The sequence below is a fragment of the Equus asinus genome, chromosome 20 (assembly GCF_041296235.1).
Source record: "Equus asinus isolate D_3611 breed Donkey chromosome 20, EquAss-T2T_v2, whole genome shotgun sequence".
Lineage (NCBI taxonomy): Eukaryota > Metazoa > Chordata > Mammalia > Perissodactyla > Equidae > Equus > Equus asinus.
In genome coordinates this window covers 84,995,110-85,015,445 of record NC_091809.1, presented here as the reverse complement: position 1 = coordinate 85,015,445, position 20,336 = coordinate 84,995,110, and the positions used below count along the sequence as shown (strand labels likewise).

General features: G+C 35.8%; 1 protein-coding gene across 5 annotated transcripts in view; it reads right to left on the bottom strand.

The window, feature by feature from the left end:
* Nucleotides 1–20,336, bottom strand: part of FCHSD2 (FCH and double SH3 domains 2) — a 276,252-nt gene that overhangs the window by 36,058 nt on the left and 219,858 nt on the right. For all 5 annotated transcript variants that reach the window (XM_014842037.3, XM_014842036.3, XM_070490775.1 and 2 more), the window contains 2 exons: nucleotides 8,634–8,750; nucleotides 5,188–5,292 (listed from right to left, as the gene is read on the bottom strand). In XM_014842037.3, coding sequence (XP_014697523.2) covers nucleotides 5,188–5,292; nucleotides 8,634–8,750 — 222 coding nt within the window. The remainder of the gene's footprint in view (nucleotides 1–5,187; nucleotides 5,293–8,633; nucleotides 8,751–20,336) is intronic.

Below are 20,336 nucleotides of genomic sequence, written 5' to 3'. Positions count from 1 at the left end.
CCCACTGGCCAAATTTAGACAATATGAGGCTTAAAAAGCTCAACTGTCATTTAAAATTTGCTAAATGAATAAAAATCCATAATAAATTGAGAATACATAAGGTGGGACTCCATGAGGAGAAGCAAAGAATAACTACTGGGGAAAGGACATCTACCATGGAGCCACGAACCAAAAAACTCCCAGAGTTTGTACATGACTGAAAGGTGCTGCCGTTCCACCCAGGCGGAGCTGAGAAAGCCTGCTGGATACCACGGCACAAGAAGAAAGTGCAGAGAGGAAATGCAACAGTAATGGGGCTAAATCAGCCCTACTGGAAAGGCTAATCCAAACCAGCCCAAATAAAGCTGAAAAACGAGCCTCAGAAAGATCAAACTGATCTTTCATTGACCTGGCTGCCAAAACAAAACTCAACAGTCTTTAAAAGAAGAAAGGAGAATCCAGACACTCTATAACCAAACGTTCACAATTTCTAGTATTCAGCAAAAAACTACTAGGTATTTAAATAGCAGAAAAATATAAGTCACGACCAAAGTAAAAATTAGTCAGGAGAGAGAGAGCCAGAAGTCACAGATATGATGCAATGAGTAGACAAGGACTTTACAGTCACTATTCTAAATATACTTAAGGATTTAAAGGAAAGCATCAAGATAAATGAGAGTGAACTGGAAGATATAAAGAATCAAACAGAACTTACAGAGCTGAAAATATAATAACTGAAACAAAAATTCACAGGATGGCCTTAAGAGTAGATTATACACTACAGAAGAAAATATCAGTGAACTTGAATACATAGTAATATTAACTCATCAAACTGAGATTAAGATAAAAAATAAGGCTGGATAAAAAAACATGTGGGAGGATTTTTGTACGTGATGTGTAGGACAGTATCAAGTGACCTAATATTCACGTTGTTGGAGTTGAACTAAGCTACATAACAGAAAGCAGATCAGTTGTTGCCTGGTCACTTTTTGGGAGGATAGAAATATTTTGTATCTTGTTTGTGGTAGTGGATATTTAGGAGTATGCATTTGTCAAAGCTCATCAAATTGTTTATTTGAAATGGTTACATTTTATTGTATGTACATTATACCTCAATAGAGCTGATTTTTAAAGTTCTATCACATCATAATGACACTTAAGAAAGAGAGAAAAATACCCATTTTCCACCATTGGAGGTAACTAGTACTTGCTAATTGCAATGGGAAAAAAAAAGAAAAAGAACCTTAACAGTGGAAAGATCTGGCAGCACGAACTTAATTAAGTGACTACTCTTAGCATCCTTAATAGTGAGATAACTTGATAAAAATATACTGTGATGAAAAACACAGCATCATCCATAAAGTATTCTTGCCTAAAATACTAACTCTATTCAGGCCTTAGAGTTAACTTCCACTTTACAGAATAGAAATAAACACAAAATCCAGTATTACAAAATACTGAGTTGAATTTAGCATGTTGGGAAATACATATTTACTCTTCGTCTTTTCTGTATGTTTGAAAATTTTCACAAGAGGAATTGAAGAAAGAAGTTAGTCAAGAGGTCTGCCAATATATTATAAGAGTACAGGGAAACCTCACAATAACAGGCCCTGAGGTAATGTAAATTTGGATATAATATACTGGAAATTTTGTTTTTATAGCAGGCTCACTCTAGGATTTCATTAACCTTGCAGTAATAAGACCTCACATTTTAAGGAACTGAAAGTTTTAGACTTCTCTTTTAGAATTATGGCAAGGGTATTACCATTTTTGAGTCATTGAGATATAAGGATAACGTAGTAATTTTGAATTCCTAGTGTACAACAGAACTTTATGAGATGATAATTTAAGAGAAAATGTAGCTAGGAAAATGTATTTATATAGACAATCATTGACTTTTTTTGGTTTTATTAATCCACTTGATATCATGTACTTTGGCTTTCAAACGTACATTCAATTCAGATCATAGCATCTTGGAGAAGGAATCACATAGTCTATAGTTCCTCCTGCAGACCTTACAGCAAACGTGAGTTATTAAAAATTTCTAGGTATCTTTGACTTCTTACATTAACTTTCTCTTCTTTGTGTTAAATATTTCACTGTCAAAAAAAAAGAGAGGACTGCCCTCAACCCAAATAAAAAGTGCAATTTAAACATATGAAAAATAATTGTGTCCTGGAACAACATAAGTCATGTAAAGCTTCAAAGAAGATGGCTTTTAAAACTCTTGGTTTCTTTAAAATAGGTATCACATGTCAGATGAAGAATGTGTGTGTGTCTGTATGACAAAAGGCATTTCAAAAAATTCAAATACCCAAATACCAGACTAAGAAGATTGTTATTAGAGTTTAATTTAAGCAGCTATTGCCTCATTTCAATTCTTGAACTAGTCAGGGGCTGCAGACAGTAGCATATCTGGTACAAATATTCTTGTCACAGTCACAGAGATCATATAACAATAGTTTGTTCATCACTATATGTCTAGTGTATTCATCAGTATCTGGCACACAGCAGGTGCTTATTAAGTATCTGTTAAACCAATCAATTAGTGAATTTGCTCCCAAATTAACCAGACAATAATTAATTAATCACTATATAATCTCTACCACTTGGAAAAGCACAGGGCATTTATATTACCGAGTGCCACAAAGGTTTTCATTCTAATTAGCATCACTGAAAGGAAACACAATATAGAAAAGACTGGATAAAGAAGATTAACCAACAAGTGAGGGTAACATTCATGTCAGGAGTTAAAAACCAAACAGGGAGGATATAATGGAATTTTAACTAGCTTTCTCCCTTTTGTACAGGTATTTATAATAAAGTAAATGACTTTTGAAGGGAAAGAGAAAATCCAAGTACACTAGCAGAAGAAAGAAAAAGGGAATCTATGAAACCATTATTATCAATTCCTCTGAAGGTTCTTGTGGTTTAGTCTATCCAAGAATTTCGTTATGACAATCCTGTAAGTACCACCCCAATACTACCCTTATATGTGCCTTTTAATTTTAGCTGGGTTATTCTTTGTATCTGATAAGTGGAAATCAAGTGAGATATTTTAAGACAGCAGTAGGACTGACTACATTTCACAGATTCTCACAATTGAGATAATGGATCTGGCATCATGGTTTTTAGCATATTTTGTATTTTTGGTAAGAAAATTATCTTTGAGAATGCAGACTTAAATACTGGTATTAGGAGAGATGAGACATTCTGTTGTGGGAATCTCACTTCATATTTTTAGCTTGAAGCTAACAAACACAGGGAAGGTTAGTACATTCATGGAAATAACAAGTCATTCAGCCTAAATGCATACTTTGTATGACTGATACCTACTACTGCTACTGCTGGGGGTTTGGTGGATCTAGGGTACCAGACGGTGACACCACAGATGGAGTCTGGAAATGGAAAATACAAGAGAGAACACACCCTTCACAAAACTTCTGAGACTTGTCCTGTTCCACCAGGGCTCTGAAACTGGCTTTACCCAGAGTTTAGAGAAACAAACAACAGGAAAAATTCTTCTACAGAAGCCAATGTTTCTGAAACTAGGCAAGGGCCTGCCAACAGTGCTTGGCCAGCACACTAGCGTAGTGGTTTAGCCATGACCCTGAATTCAGAGAGAAAAAGGCTATTTATTGTACACCCTGCTGTCTTCACTATGGAGGCTGTGAGTCATGTGCCAGGAACAAAGGTGAGCTGGGGTTACTGGGACTTCTCTAGACCAGGCAGACAGCCAGACTTTTCTGGTTCAGATCACTTCCATTGGGTTGTGCCAGAAACATGCTAATATTCCCTATGTTTGCCTATGCTGCCTCTCCCCTCACTCCCCCATGCCACTCCAACCAACCACTGAAATACTTCCTCAAAACCTTTCGAGGCCTGGGGGGGTATTTGAAAATCACTAGTTTAGATTCACTCTCAACCAATGCAAGAATTCCTTATATAAAGTCCCTGACAGATGTTTTCCCAGAATCTTCCTGTGCACTTATAGTGCTATACTATGTCCCAAGGGAGCTTACTCTGACATCGGGCAGATCTGACTGTTAGAAAGTATTTCCCAATACCGAGCTCAAATCTGCCTCCCTACCTTCTTCTTTTGGTTCAAGTTCAGCCTCTTGAGGTTGCATGGCAAAAATCTGTGCTATCCTTTTTCTCTGACTAATCAAATGTTACTCACCTGTCAATACCCATCTTAAGTCCTACCTCTTCTGTGTTACCTGTCTCAACAATTCCTCCCACAGTGATCTCGGTGTCCTCTGGGTTTCTTAAGTATTAAGTATACTTACGTGGACCACTCCTTGGTACTTACACTTCAGTCTTAGTTATTCTTGCCATTCTTCATGCCTTCCTAACAAGAACATATTCTCCTGGAGGGCTGGCTACTCTCAGTCTTCTTAAATGTCTACTTCCACACCCCTTCACCATCTGCATTGGGTAGATGCTATCCACAAAGCATGTACACATCTCCATGAACTGGTCCTAACCACCATTATTTTACTTACTTTCTACCACATTTCCTTACACAAATCCTCTACACTAATCAAATCCAACTGCCAAACTATATCCTATGTCTTCTTCCTTTGCAAGTAACTTCTTTCTTTCCATCTCAATTTTCCCCCTCTAGGTCAGGGAATATTAGCCTAGGAGACATGAACTTCTGGACATTGTACACAAAATGTATGTTTTTTTTTGTGGGAGAGAGCATTTCACATGTTCATACAACCCTCAAAGGGTCCCCTGACCCCTCAAAACACTAAAATCCACTGTTGTAACTTTTTTTGCCTTGTCTGCTTAACCAAGTCTTCTTTCTTCTTAAAAGATCAGTTTATGCCCTGGATCCAGAGAACCTTCTACATGGGGGAGACTTTTCTAGGCTCTGGACTGAAAAAATATCAATTTCTATACCATTAATTTGACTGATTTATTATGTACCTTGTGAAAACTTTAAAATTAATATCTTCATTGTGACAATTCTTTTGTTACTTATTATTTCATGATTGTAAACTCTTCATAGTGGGCTCATGTCTTTTTGTTATGTGTACTACCTATATGAAGCAGATATTCAAAAATAACATCGTGGACACAGATGAAGGTGGTAAATCATCTTCAAATTAATCAGCGTATAGAAACTGAATTATAAAGGTATATATCACAGCTGTGATGTTGTTGGAGCTGGGCAAAATGTCACAATTAGCTACCCCTCACCTCTGCTTTACGAATATTTTCTCTAGCTTCATCTATTTTCTGTTCCACTTCTGCTCGGCTTTGTTCTGATGCTGCAACTCCATGACATTCCAGATCATCTAGAACCTAGTAAAGAAAACAGGAAAGTGATGACTTTTTCTTACGTGACTATTTAGATACTTTAAAAGACTTCAGTGACAAGTGGCCACGTTCCGTTTATAACCTTTAATTTTTTCATTTATTTATTTAAAAAACCTGTGAAATAATTATGGACTCAAAGGAAGTTGCAAAAGTAGTACAGAGAGAGTCCCTTCTCTCAGCTTCCTCCAGTGGCAACAACTTACATAACCATAGGACAACACAAAAACCAGGAAATTGACATTGGCACAGTTTACAAACTTTACTTGGATTGTACGTTTGTGATATGTACATTTTAATTTTTAAGAATTACATAACTATAAAATATTGCTGCAAAACAACTAATACAAAAGGGCAGAAAGTCTCTGTTATATCTGCACATGCCACCACACGTCCCCCACCCAAAGGTAACCCCTGTCCCATCAGTGTATGTGTAGTTTTCAAACCATTTCTTATGTATTTCCTACATACTTGCATAGTTTTGTGTAAAAAAATAACAAAATGAGATCTATCATCTCCACCATATGTCTAAGAAATCTTTTTATGTTTGTACAAAAAGATTGACTTTATTCTCTAATTAATCCATAAATTCAATAGTTTAACTATACTATGTTTTATTTACTCTTACCCTATTGCTATTTGAATATTCAAATTTCTTGATATTATAAATAGCACTGTACAAACAACCTAGTCAATGACTCTTTGAACACATAGGGGAATACTTATTTAAGACAAAAACATAGAAGTGGAAATTGTACAGTTTAATTTCAATAGACATTGCCAAATCGCCCTAAAAGGTTTTACGCCTATTCTACTAATAGCATGTGAGAGTACGTTTCTCTGTATCTCGTGAATATTGGATACTGTCAGTCTTTGAAATGTTTGCCAATATGATATACAAATAAAGATTATCTCACTGTTTCAATTTTCATTTCTCTGTAAGAGAGCATCATTTCATATGTTGCTGGCCCTCTGTACTTCTACTTTTAAAATGGGCAGTTTGTATCCTCTGTCCATTTTTCTAATTTTTTTGTCTTTTTAAAAATTATTTAAATATATTTATTTCCAGATATTAGTCCTTTTTCTGTTATTTATGTTACAAATATTTCTTCTCATTCTATTCCTTTTCTCTTAACTTTTTAAAGTTCTTTTGTTTTACAGAAATTTTTAGTTTTTATGTGGTCACATGTAGTAATCTTTTCCTTTATGGCTCCCGGATATTGTGTCTTACTTAAGAAGCCATCTGTAATATATCAAAAATATTTTACATTTTTCTAGTTTTTTTTTTTTTAACGCTTTTTGGTGAAGAAGATTGGCCCTGAGCTAACATCTGTTGCAAATCTTCCTCTTCAGCACGGCTTGACAAGCGGTGTGCAGGTCTGTACCCAGGATCCGAACCAACAAACCCTGCGCGGCCGAAGTGGAGTGCACAAACCCAACCACTCGGCCACGGGGCTGGCCCCCATATTTTTCTAGCTTTTAATAATCTTATGTTTAGCACTTAACTCTTTAATTTCTCTGAAATTTATTTTGTATATGGTGGAAGGGAGGAATCTAACTTTATACTTTTTCCCATATGTCTATTTCACAGACAATTGCTCTAATATCATTTACTGAATAAATCCTTTCCCCAAAGATTTGAAATGCCATTAGTATGCATTATATTATGAAAAATTTAAAACATGCTCAAAAGTAAGGAGACTAGTATGATGAACTCCCATATACTGATCACCAAGATTCAACAGTTAAGATTTTTCCACATTTGTTTTACCTATTCTTTTTTCTTCTTTGCTAAAGCATTTTAAAACAAATTCCAGACATCATGTCATTTCACTTGTACATGCTTCAGAAAAAGCCTCTAAAAATAGAAACTTTAAGAAAAAAATACAACCACAATACCATTATTGGACCTAACAACAATTCCTCGGAGGCCTTAATATGCTGTTCATCATTAAACTTCCCTGCGTGCCTCAGAATGAGTGTTTATGGTTGGTCGGTTTGAAGCAGTATCTAAAGGTTCATATACACACAGATCATTTTCTTTGATATATTAGTTCACTCTTGTAGGATACCACAGTTTTGATTCCTATGGTCACTATTGTATGTTGCAGTACATGCTAAGGCACATAGTCTCATTATTGTTATTCTTGGCTATTCTTATACACTAAAAAAAAAAATGACACATTTTAGAACCAGATTGTCAAGTTCTCTTAGAAATATATTTTAAGTTTCATCGGGATTGCATTAAAATTACATACATTTAATAAATATCCACAGTTTTTGCATCTCTCCAATGACTCATGTCTTCTTTTATATTCTTTGGTAAAAAAAAAAAAAAGTCTTCTTATAGGTCATGACATTACATTGGTTGATTCATCAGTATTTTATGGCTGTGGTGAATAATTTTTCCCCAATTGCATTTTACAATTTATTATTTCTAGTTAATAGGAAAACATGATTTTTGTATATAGTCTTGTATCTATTCACCTTACTGAACTCTCATTATTATTAATAGTTTGACAGTTGGGTCTCATGTTTTTGAAGGTAAACAATCACATCATCCAAATATAATGATAGATGTATCTTTTCCTAATATTTAAACACCTTATTTTTCTTTCATTAACACATTGACTGAATCCTCTTACAACACTGAAAAGCAGTGGTGATGATAGGTACTGTTGTCTTATTTTATTATTATAGTAGGCAGAATGGCCTCCCAAGATGTCCACACACTGATCCCTGGAAGTGTGTATAAATAAGATATAATTTGCAGATACATTAGTGTTATGGACCTTAAGATAGGGAGAGTATCTTGGATTATCTGAGTGGGCCCAATCTAATCACATGACCCCTTAAAGCAGAGAACTTTCTCCAGCTGGAGAGAGATGAGAAATGAGCCAACAGTGAAGTCAGAGAGATGCCAAGCATGAGAAGGATTCCACGCACCATTGCTGGCTCTAAGATGTCCCTCCGCAAAAACCAGAGTGAGTGGCCTTCAGGAGCTAAGGGTAGCCCCCATCTGACAGCCAGGAAGGAAACAGCGACCTCAGTTCTAGACTTATAAGAAACTGGATTCTGATAACAACAGTACCGACACTGCGTGCTGCTAGAGGGCTGAAGGAATTTCCAAGCTAAGTAGATAGCCGAGAGTATACTGTTGAGTCATGAGAAATTACAGAGAAAACATACATAGGATATTTTCCATATGAATAAAACCCAGCTCCTTAAATTGGTTTGACATGTGGCTCAAGCTCAATGTAGACCCAACAACCTGAATGAGGTTGGGAGCAGATTCTCCTCTATAGCCTAAGACTCTCTCTTCCACTTACCCGTTGTTGGTGAACGATGGTTTTGTGCTCACGTGCCACACGTGTGGCCCATTTCCGAGCCTCCTTGTTTAGACTGTGCTCCTCTGTGGTCCCCGTTTCTGATTCTAACTGTCGGCTCTACAACACAAGAGAGAATGGAGAGAAAAGTATTGTTATCCTTATTGAAATTACTACCATCTTGCAGCTGGACCAGAGGGCCTTCATTTAACAGCACTCAAAACAGGAGGCATGTTCCACTACGGTGGGAAGCAATGTCTCATGTCACAGAACATTAGCAGAAGACTAAGAGGACAGTATGAAACCATGAATGACCACAGGTTTTTGCCTTACATTGCTGAATATTAAAGCTGCATCTCTAACACTGTGGACTGATCCATTTTGGAAGTGAAGAAAGCCAGCTAAGCTAAGAAGAAAAAAGTATTCATGCCAACCTACTATAACACTAAAACAGCTGCATAGATAAAAATGGAAACAACTCAATAGTTTCAATGAGATTAAAGAAAGAATCATTGGATAGAAGTGAAAAGAACACAATGAAACAATACAATAACAGCAACACAACCTCTCCACCTGCAAAGATGCTGGGTTTAATTTAGTTTCAGGTCCATCACCAATTTACCACCAAACCTCAAACTAGCTTTTAACCTTCCTCTGGGCTTTATTGACATAGGAAAGACAGGCGTGCGAGATCAAATGATCACTAATGGTTTCTTCTAGTCCTAAAATGCTGTCGTTATATTTTACAAAGAACAAACTTAAATAACAGTCATAGTTAACCCCTATTATGCAAGTATTGTAGAAAGTGCTTCACATTAACTTTATAGCAATTTTATGAGTCACACAGCCATTTTATAGAAAAGGAAATGGAGGCTCAGAGAGGTTATGTAAAATTTCCAGTGTCTACTAGATATTAAATGTTACAACTTTGATTACACAAGTCTGATTGCAGAATCAGAGCTCTTAACCACAAACTACTTTAACCTTTCTCTGAACTCTTAAGAACACATGAAAAACAATCTTTATTAAAATAATTAGGAGAGAAAACAATTTCTTAAATATGAATCATCCAAAGAGGATTTTAACACAAAAAGAAGCAAAATTTTAGGGTGGGAAGATCTTAAAAAAATGACTTTTGCAAGATCACATAGCTCAAAATTGGTAGAGTAAGTATAATTTGATAAATTGAACTAAAAACTTAATATTTTTGTTGGGGGGATTATAGGAAAAGTGGAAAAACTTTTACTCTCTGCAGACATTTCAGCTAAAGCTAGATTATATAATGATAAATGAATTGAAATAGAGCAAAAGAATCAAAACCCAAATCTAACCAACTTTACATTTTATATTCTGATTCCCTTCTTTGGGCTATTAGAAATCTGGGAACCAACTTGATTGTTATATTCTGATTTGCAAAAGGATCTAGGCATTTAAATTTATATCTGTCCTTAGAAGGTAGGGTTTAAAATGTTAAACCCTGGACATAGATGCAAACGCAATCTACATTAGCCAGAGGAACCTGACGTACGAAGACAGAGCCCACGTACAGGCTGTTAGGCCAGACAGACCTAGTTTTAATCCTCTATGCCATTTACTAACTTTATGATCTTGGGCAGTTAGTTAATCTGAGTCTTAGTTACATCTGAAAATTAGTGAAAATACCACTTATCTCATTGGGATTATCAGGATAAAATGAGGTCATATTTTAAACATTCTCTTATAGTATCTACATATATTAAGTATCCAATAAATGGTAATCACTAATGTTAAAGACCCAACTGAAAACTACTTGAAACAAAAAATTTTCTCATTATTGTTAATTTTAAAATCCAAATAATTCCCAGGCTCTTGATAGCCCAAAGAATGAATAAAAAATAAGACTGAAAATATAGTGAAAGATCTCAAAAGAGTATGAACTTGTAAGGAGTAGAGTATATGAGAAAGGAGGCAACTGATGGAGAAACAATTTTTATTATCAAGCAACATTTCAGGAACAGGTAGATAGGTCTAAAATGTGTGCTGGCTGCAGACAGGCCATAGCCCAATTTGCCCACACAGGAGCTGTACTTTCTTACTGAACATTATCTGTGCTTAAGTACTGGGGAAGTAAAGACAGGGCTTTTTTCTCATTCACTATGGGTTTACTATTACTCAGACAGGAGTGCCCAATGATCAGGACAGACAACAAACGCCACTGAGTGGGAAATGTGATTTGGGATCCTCTGGGTAGGGAATGACACATAACTAAAATTCAAATTAATTTATCTTTTTCATGAATTCTGAAATCAAGCAATTGAAAGACATGCGGAAGCTTCCTATAACACAGGTCTAGACGAACAAGAATTTCACACAAGGCAAACGCAGCCCGGGTGTTAAACACAGAGAAAGGTTCTAACGCCGCCTCCACTACCGAAGATCATACAAATCAGAAATCTGGTGAAGATCATTAGCTTTTAAGGTGGTGGTATTAGCAGTGGTTGATTCCAGCAAAGGAACTGCTAGGAACTGCTTCTTTTTAAAATGTTGGCTAATTTAATCTTCGGTTCACTCTTTTAACATTTTTCCTTTCCCTCTTAAAAAAGTAGTTAAACACATAAAAGAATAGTAACATATAAGCTATTAAACACAATAATTTAAAGAACACTGTTATCTTCTTGAAACAGAATATGAAAATTTACAAATTAAATACCAAACAGCACTGTAGCCCAGCTGTGGAAAAGTTCACTTATTTAACTTATTTTTAAAGAGGCATATATAATAATACAGCAATTCTCAGAATAATAGTAGCACAAAAATAATGCAAATAAATTACAAACTGGAGAGAAATGCTATACAAGGACCTTCCTATAGACATTTAAGTCCAGGATAGGTAGTTTTTCATTTGTCTGTGTCAGTCTGGATGACACAGGTAAGTCAGGGCAACTAAATGAGATTCTTCAGATCTTTGGAAACATTGGATCTTAGAAATCATACAAGTTTTAGTAAAAAAATTTCAGAAGCAGATGGGCCTTTTCCTGGAAAATGAATGTCAGCCTAAACACAAGTCTCTGGTTAGGATAATTGCCCTGTCTTTTTTGTCTACAGACAAATTTCTAGTCCTCCTTCAAATCTCAGTTCAAGTGCTGCGTTCTCTGTGCAATCTTCCCCGACTTTTCCAGACAGACTCAGGGGCTCCTTCACTTTTGACAAACTCCATTATGTTGATTCAGTCACTTGTTTGTCAGGCAGATACCACCTTATACCGTGACTGCTGCGTGAACGTCTCCTGCTCGTCTTCCGGCAATTTGAGGGTCTCAGCGATGCATTCCTGGCATCCAGCACGTGCCTGATAGTACACAGAGTGTCCTGGGTAAAGGCTGGTTACACAAAGATAACCTGAGGCCCTGATTCTGAAGTGAGGGCCAGGTCTCCAGATACTAGGATGGTGTCTTCAGAGATGACACACCTAATTAGAATCAGTTTCTAACTGATGAAGGAGAGTATTTTGTGTGGGGAAGAAGGAACAGAAGAGAAAGGGAACTAATTTACTGAGTGCCATGCATTTTAATATAGGTTCTCAAAGGTGACATTAGGATCGAGATCTCTCTCCCACTTGTACCATAAAAGGTCTCCTTCTTCATGTTTAAATTCCCATGACAAAATCCATTCAAAATGGATGACTGAGGAAGGAAATTTTTTTGAATCTCCAAATTGAGGAATTTTTATAAATTTATTTGTTCCTTAAAAAGTAGCCACTGAAATCTGAAATACATTTATTCCTCAAATACATTCACATTGTATACATATTTACTCTCCAAAGAGACCTTAGCTGTGTCATCCTGGCTAATGTACTTTACCTCCTCTCTGGGCCTCAGCTTCCTCACTTAAAAATCAAGACATCTGAAGATGAGATGAAATCTCGGATTCTCACTACTGCTGCAATTAATTTTAAGAGAACAAACAGGCTCACGTCTTGGCTGTTACCACTGGGAATATTGTGTTTCTCTGAGTATGAGAACCAGAAATTATGCTATTCTACTGCTACTGCTCTGAATATCAAATTTCTTCTGAGCATTATCTGAGAGCCTAGCCTAACCCAAGAGCAGGTCCTGTAAAAAATTTTAAAATATTCTCAAAACATAATTTTAATTTTCTTGGAACTTTAAATTCATGACAAGGTATAACTTTAGGAGGTACTGGAGATGAACAATATAAAAACAAACTGTTTGATGGGAGGTGCAGGATGTCAAATTTCTGAGAGGGTTAGTGGGTATGGATACTCCTGTGGATATCAGATAGCCATGACACAATGTTGAACAGAAAAAAAAGTCTAAATTTATGTCTGTATATTATAAATCTACTTCTGTAAAGTTGTGTGTTCATATCTATGTGAGTATGTACCTGCAGAGAGAGATTCAGAAGGCTATCGACCAAAATGTAATCGGTGGTTACCTTTGAATAATGAGAGTCCAGGTGAAAAACCTTCTTTTTATAATTAGAAATCTATAAAGCTATGTTATTTTGAAAAAAAAAAGGGTATCACATTGAATATTTAAGCTCTGTGCTAACTGCTTTACATATATTAGTTCTCAAAACCATCCTAATAGAGAATTTCTCAATTTATGGGTGTGGACATCTAGGCTCAGAAAGGGTTTCTCTCCCAAAACCACTTAGCCAGTAAGTGGTGGCGCTGGAGCTTGTAGTGAGATCTCTTTGACTTCAAATTCCTTGCTATCTTTATATGACCATACTGTCTTACTAATTGTTCTATTTAGCCAATGTAATATTGGTAACATAGAGACTGTAATACTGAAAAAGACTGCTAAAATTACAAATTTCCTTTCAATGAAATTCTGGCACGGCTTTCACTTAGAGGTAAGATATCTTTTGATTTAATTTTGTTTTTAGGGAAAAAAAAGCCAAAGTGTTTCAAGTGAGTTTGAGCAGGCTTTCAGAGCCTAGTAATGTTAAGCTTTTAAAAATTTCCAGTCCTTTTAGAATGCAATATTAAAACATAAGTCTTGAAAAAATTTATAAAGTTATTAAATAACTTTAAAGAACTACACTACAGAAATTAACAGTCCAATATTCTTGAAATATTAGTCTTTATGTCATCTTAACTACTTTGTCCTTAGATATCCTCTAAAGGTATGATTTCAGTTCATTTTAAGGTTAACACAGGGCACAGAAGGTTCAAACAGATATCTGAACCTGTGTGCAGAAGAGCAAAGTGAATAGGGATAGAATAGCTGATTTTCACAGCAGAAACACAATCATTATTTTTCAAGTCTGTAACCAAAATGTAACCATTAGAAAGAGAGCAAAACAGATGGTCACATATGATGAATTGAAACCACTAACAGTAAAACACTAGCATTCCAACCCAACTCCAAAACAAGACAATGTTAGGACTGTCATGCCAATATCATGTGCCAGAAACAATCTTATTAACCCTCGTTCAAGGAATTTGTACTACTTGCATTTTCCAGTTTATTAACAGATAGGAAATGTATTGTGTTAAATATTTGATCCATCTTATTCTTTATGAAATTCAATAATATACTGTTAATTATTTCAAGAAAGTTAATTATTACTTGTTCTCAAAAGGACTTCTTCAAGTAAAAAGCATCTGGATCTTCGTAGGCTATTGTATTCCTAGCACTCATGTTTATACAGGTTCACAATCCTGTGATTTTGAAATTCAAAATGCTCTGAAAATCACAGGGCTTTTTGGGTAAGTTTGGAGACAAAACTCATTTGTGGCAAAATCTGACTTGAACTAAATAGACGTTATTTATAGTTTTTATTTATTTCATTTAGGATAAATATTCAAATGTTTTGCTGCAAAAATACTGTGTTTAATAATGGGGTGCTTCCCCACACCCTCCTCAGGGTATTATGCAACATATGATACATGGATCACCCTTCTTAACCTGAAAAATTCCGAATTTTGAAATACATCTGGCCGAAGCCTTTTGATAACAGATGGCGGGCCTCTAAGTCAAATACTTTAAATATACCACACACCTGGGAGAGGAGTGGAGCAGTATTCCTTATGAGACATAATTTTCATTCCAGCAATGCTTAGATAGCAGCTCTTTCACTTAACAGAGAAGTGGGAACTAATCTGGATAACTGGGTTAGTTATCCATAGTTACGGATAACTAGCCTCTCAGGGGAGTAAACTTGAGGACAATTAGTGTGGCATGAGCTTTTGGATACTTCTGGAAAACTCTGGAAGACTGTGGAAAAGGATATACAATTCCAGTAAGGCTGGTGTGAGGAACTGATGAGAACTCTGAGAAAGGAGCACCCTTCTTTTGTCTTAGCTTAGAACATCAAAGGTAAATCTAAAAGAAAAATATGTCCCTGAGTTATGACATAAAAACAGAACAAAAACCTTGTATCTGGTACCTTTAGACTGTCTAGAGGCATGAGTGAATGGTACAGCCGCATGAGGAGTGTACCTTTATTTTGGTAACTCTTACAGAGACTTTGCTGTAAGAGCTACAATCACAAGTTAGATAAAAAAGTGAAATTCCAGGCTCCTGCAAGTCAATACATTCCTCAGGAATCCATGGCAAGCTCTGGATACCTCTGGATGGTTAGAGAAGGTACCAGACCAGGAGAAAGACCTATTATAATAGATGGTAGGTTTTCTATGAAAAGCAGATAAGTCCTTTTTGAAAGGCTGAATAACTTAGGACAGCCCGCTTTGAACACCTGACTGTCACCTGTTGACTCTGGAGAGCAACACTCATGTCTATAATCAGAGCCTTCCATTTTTGGTTACTGTGGCCAGTCTATGTGTAGGAGGATGGTACCTATTTACTCAGCAGTAAGATTTTCACAAATTCGCTATCACAATACTTTCATGTTTATGAGCCATTGCTATATGCCATACAAGATTTCCATCAGCACAAAGAGCCACTCATAACAATGAGAAATTTCAGGTAAATTTCCTGCATGGTATATTAACCCTACACACTCTTTTACAGACGAGGGCAATTTTTGCTAAATATTTATTCTTTCCCCAGTTTTATTGAGAAATAATTGTTATATATCATTGTATAAGTTTAAGGTGTACAGCATGATGGTCTAATTTACATATATTATAAATTTTTTAAATTGATGCATAAAATGCCCCACTTAAGTGAAACTTTAACAGCGAAAGTGCTAAATTACAGCAAGTGGTAATTTACTTAACTGTTAGTTTACAGAGAGCAGAATTAAATTTCAAAACTAGTGGTTAAAATAACAGGAAAAGATCATATGTCAGAAATTTAATGTTAGCTTTTTGATATCTGTAAAGATCTTATTATTTGCAGTTCAGAGAAGGTAAAGAGGAAAAGGTCTTTCCATTCCTATCAGGAAATTTGGGGGAAAGGTTTTCTTAAGTTTTTCCTGCCTGTATAGATCATACTTATCTAAGTTTTGTGGATGTGTGTATTTCCCATATTATTTCCCATCCCAGGCTGACCTTGTCCTTTTTCACAGGATGTGAGAAAATGCTCCCTAAGGGCACACATCACCAGTTCTCATAAAGGAAGGGAAGACACACTGAGATGCACGTAGGGCAGAGGTGGTGAAAAGTACAAGTTATGTACTTATGATAAGAGGAGTAAGAATGGACATTAATTGTTAGCTACTGGCTACTGTTTATTCCACACAGACTGCCTTTTAGGTTTATAACTGCTGAGAGAGAGGCTGATGAGATCTACGTTGTGGAATAAAATAGGAGAGCAGACGTCCCAAGGGACTTTCAGCTGATAAGGGAGTTGAGAGCTGGGGATCATGACTACAAAAGTGTTGCAAGATTTCATAATCTTTGTAATGTCTTCTATATTTGATATTTTGCTATTTCCTGTAGGAATTAGGGACATAACTTAAAAAAATAAAATACATTTGTCTTGTAGAAAGATAGGGAAAAAAAACAAAAGAAAGAAAGGCAGTCAACATTCATTTTATATCTACTATGTGCCAGGCATTGAGTCAAATGCTTTAAGTATGTCATTTAATTTTCAAACCCAATTAGGTAGTCATTTTACATATGAGGAAGCTGAATCAGAGAGGTTAAATATACATATAAATACACAAATAAAATAAACACAGTACATGGCACAGCCAGGATATGACTCCAAAGCCAGTGATTTCTCATTGTATAACACCTATATGAATCTCTAACACAAGTATGACCCACGCGATAGCTGAATGACTCTCCAAAATTGAGATTCTAATAGATGTACTTGTCAATTCTCCCTCATAGAATATCCCTTTTTGGGGGGAGGGGAATTTTAGGGTACATTTCGTATCCTTCTCAGAATAACTGTGCATTAAAAACTTTCATTTCAGCAAAGAAAGGTGTACTTTACTCTTTCTAGAAAGGATTTTTGACTTTCTGGTATCATCTGAGAAATGGTATTTGAGGATATAAAAAAACGGCACTTAAGAAATCAATAACTTGGGGCTGGTCCCGTGGCCGAGTGGTTGGGTTTGCGCGCTCTGCTGCAGGCGGCCCAGTGTTTCGTTGGTTCGAATCCTGGGCGCGGACATGGCACTGCTCATCGGGCCACGCTGGGGCAGCGTCCCACATGCCACAGCGGGAAGGACCCACAACAAAGAATATACAACTATGTACCGGGGGGCTTTGGGGAGAAAAAGGAAAAAAATAAAATCTTTACAAAAAAAAAAAAACAAACTTGAAATTCTTAAAAAAAAAAAAAAATCAATAACTCTATATGGAAAAATAGACAAAGAAATCTTTCAGTATTAACCATGATATAGCTACTAAGTTACTACATCAGACAAAACTTGCCACTGATCAGTGTCACTTGTAACCATCTTATGGTTAATACTAAGATTCCCAATTTAATTCTACCGCTGTACAGAATAGACATAATTGTGGCTTTATAAAACCATTTCGACCAGTTCATTTTGGTATATCATTCTAAAGCATGAGTCAAAATAATCATATATTAACAGAAAAAGAAAAAGGAATTTTGATTCATCAGCAGGTAATAAAAGACAAGCCAAGAAAACAAGAGTGTGATAATTTCAAGGATTAAATTCTGATGGTAACATTGTGACTAAACGTTTTCAACTGGACACCTTAGACTTTTGTAAGGAAAATATTACGATTTGAAATGGATTATATTAAAAAGTTTTTTTAATTGTAAGACAATATATGAAAATATTCAGAAGAAAATAAGTTACATTTTATCAAGGTAGTAACTTTAAAAGTCCTATGGCTTTCTTAAATATATCTTACCTAAATCTAGATCAATATTTATTGAATACTCTTTTCTATGTAAGGCAAGGGTATATGCAAAGCATATATAATAAATATCTATCGAGTGAATGAAAACTGAATATGTTAAACCCATAAGCAGTTCAAATTTCTAATTCAAAATGACATTAAGGAACAATACTGTCCTGCAGGGGCACTCCATCTGCAATGGACCTCATCATATGACTGTCCTACTTGAAAACATTCCCATATATAGAAACCTATATATACCATATATAAAAACATTTATATATGGTAGTTCTCCATATAGTACCATATATAAAACTGAAACACAAAATCTGGTTGCAACCCACATTTATGGTGTTACTCAACTTCTCCATCACCACCCCAAGACTACTTGCTATTTCAAGGGTAGGTAATGCATTTTCAAACTTTTCTGGCTCCAACACTTACTGGCTGAGTGACCTTGAGCAAATTTTTTTTTCTCCCGCTGAGGAAGATTCACCCTGAGCTAACAGCCGTGCCAATCTTCCTCTATTTTTTAGTATGTGGGCTGCCAGCACAGCATGGCTGCCAACAGAGTGGTGTAGGTCCATGCCTGGGAACTGAACCCAGGCCACAGACGTGGTGTGTGCTTAACTTAACCACTAGGCCACTCGGGCTGGCCCTTGAGCAAATTTCTTAATCTTAGTTTCCTCAACTTTAAAATGAGGATTAAAAATAGCACCTAGAATATAAAGTCGTTGTGAGGATTAAATGAGTTAATACAGGCAATGCAATTAGAAAAATGTCTAGTATGAAATAAACCTTTACTGAATGTCACCTATTATTTTTATTATTTTCAATTGTTATTTTCACTTCCTGGCATGTTGTTTTGCAATCACGGCAGAGTAAACTTCAATTCTTCTTTGAGATCTAATCCATAATAAGAAGCCAATCAAGCAGAAAATAGACAAAAGATTTGAGAATAGATATTTTACCAAAGTAAATATATTAATCACTAATAACCTCATGGAAAGATACTCAACCTCATTAGTCATTAAGTTAATGCAAATCAAAACCACGATGAGAGACTATTTCATACCCACTAGGATGGCTGTAATCAAAGAGACAGACAATAACAAAAGGTGGTGAAGACGTGCAGAAGTGAGAACCCATATACAATGGTGGTGGAAATGTAAAATGGTGCAGCCACTTTGGAAAACAGTTTGGCAGTTCCTTAAAAAGCTAAACTAAATTTACCATAGACTCAGCAACTCAAGATAAATGAGAACACATTCATACAAAAACTTGCACATCAATGTTAATAGCAGCATTACTCATAACAGCCCAAAGTGGGTAACAACCTAAATGTCCATCAACTAGTGAAGAGATAAACAAAATGTAATATATTCATACAATGGAATACGACCCAGCAATAAAAAGGCACAAACTATTGATATTTTCTATGACATGAACGAACCTCAAAAACATTATGCTAAGCAAAAGAAGCAAGACATAAGGGACAACATATTGTATGATTCAACTTGTGTGAAATGTCTAGAAAAGGCAAATCTACAGAGAAAGAAAATAGATTAGGGGTTTCCTGGGGTAGCGGACTAGGAATTAACGGTAAATGGACATGAGGGATCTTATTGGGGTCATGAAACTGTTCTAAAACTTATATATGACGATGGTTGCACAATTTGGTAAATTTACTAAAAATCATTGAATAATACACTTGAAAAGATGAGCTATATGATATGTAAATGTGCTTCAATAAAATTGTAAAAGAACTGCACTACATACGGACGCATTAACTGTACCCATCACTGGACAGCAATAGCATTCTATTCTATACAGCACTTGCCTTATTACATCTTACTTATTTGTATACATGTTTAGTGAGCTCATCTAGTTCAGGGTCTGTAGCCTAACATGGAGTAGGTATCCTCAGTAGCTATCTGAGACATTGGTACAGAGAGTAGGGGCTGAGGTCTGTTGAATTGAAATGTGCTTCAAAATGGGATAGGAACAATAGCAATTTCAGAAATACAACAGAAGATGGTATCGATTAGTCCTTCCTACAAGTCCTATATTCGCCTGGCAGAAACAGTGAGTTGATGGGCACTCACTGGAGCTTTCTACTCCACAACAGGCTTAGTGCTACCACCTCTAAGAGGAAACCAGAAAATCAAATAAACAATGGCTCCATTCTCACAGGGAAGGACAGTACTAGTCCATACTGAGCAAAAGTAATTATTTGGGATTTTATTCTTCGTGGGCAGCAAGAATATTAATTTACAACAAATTCTTAATTTACAACAAAATAAAAATTACATGCAAACATATTTTGCAGTTAAAAACATTTTCAAAATGATTATTCTAAAGACTTTTTCAATGGTTGACAATCTGGGATGATTTTTATAAAAGTATAGGCATTTATCTTTTTTCATTAGGAAAAAATTAATTTCTCCCCACGTGCTGAACATTTCTTCTCA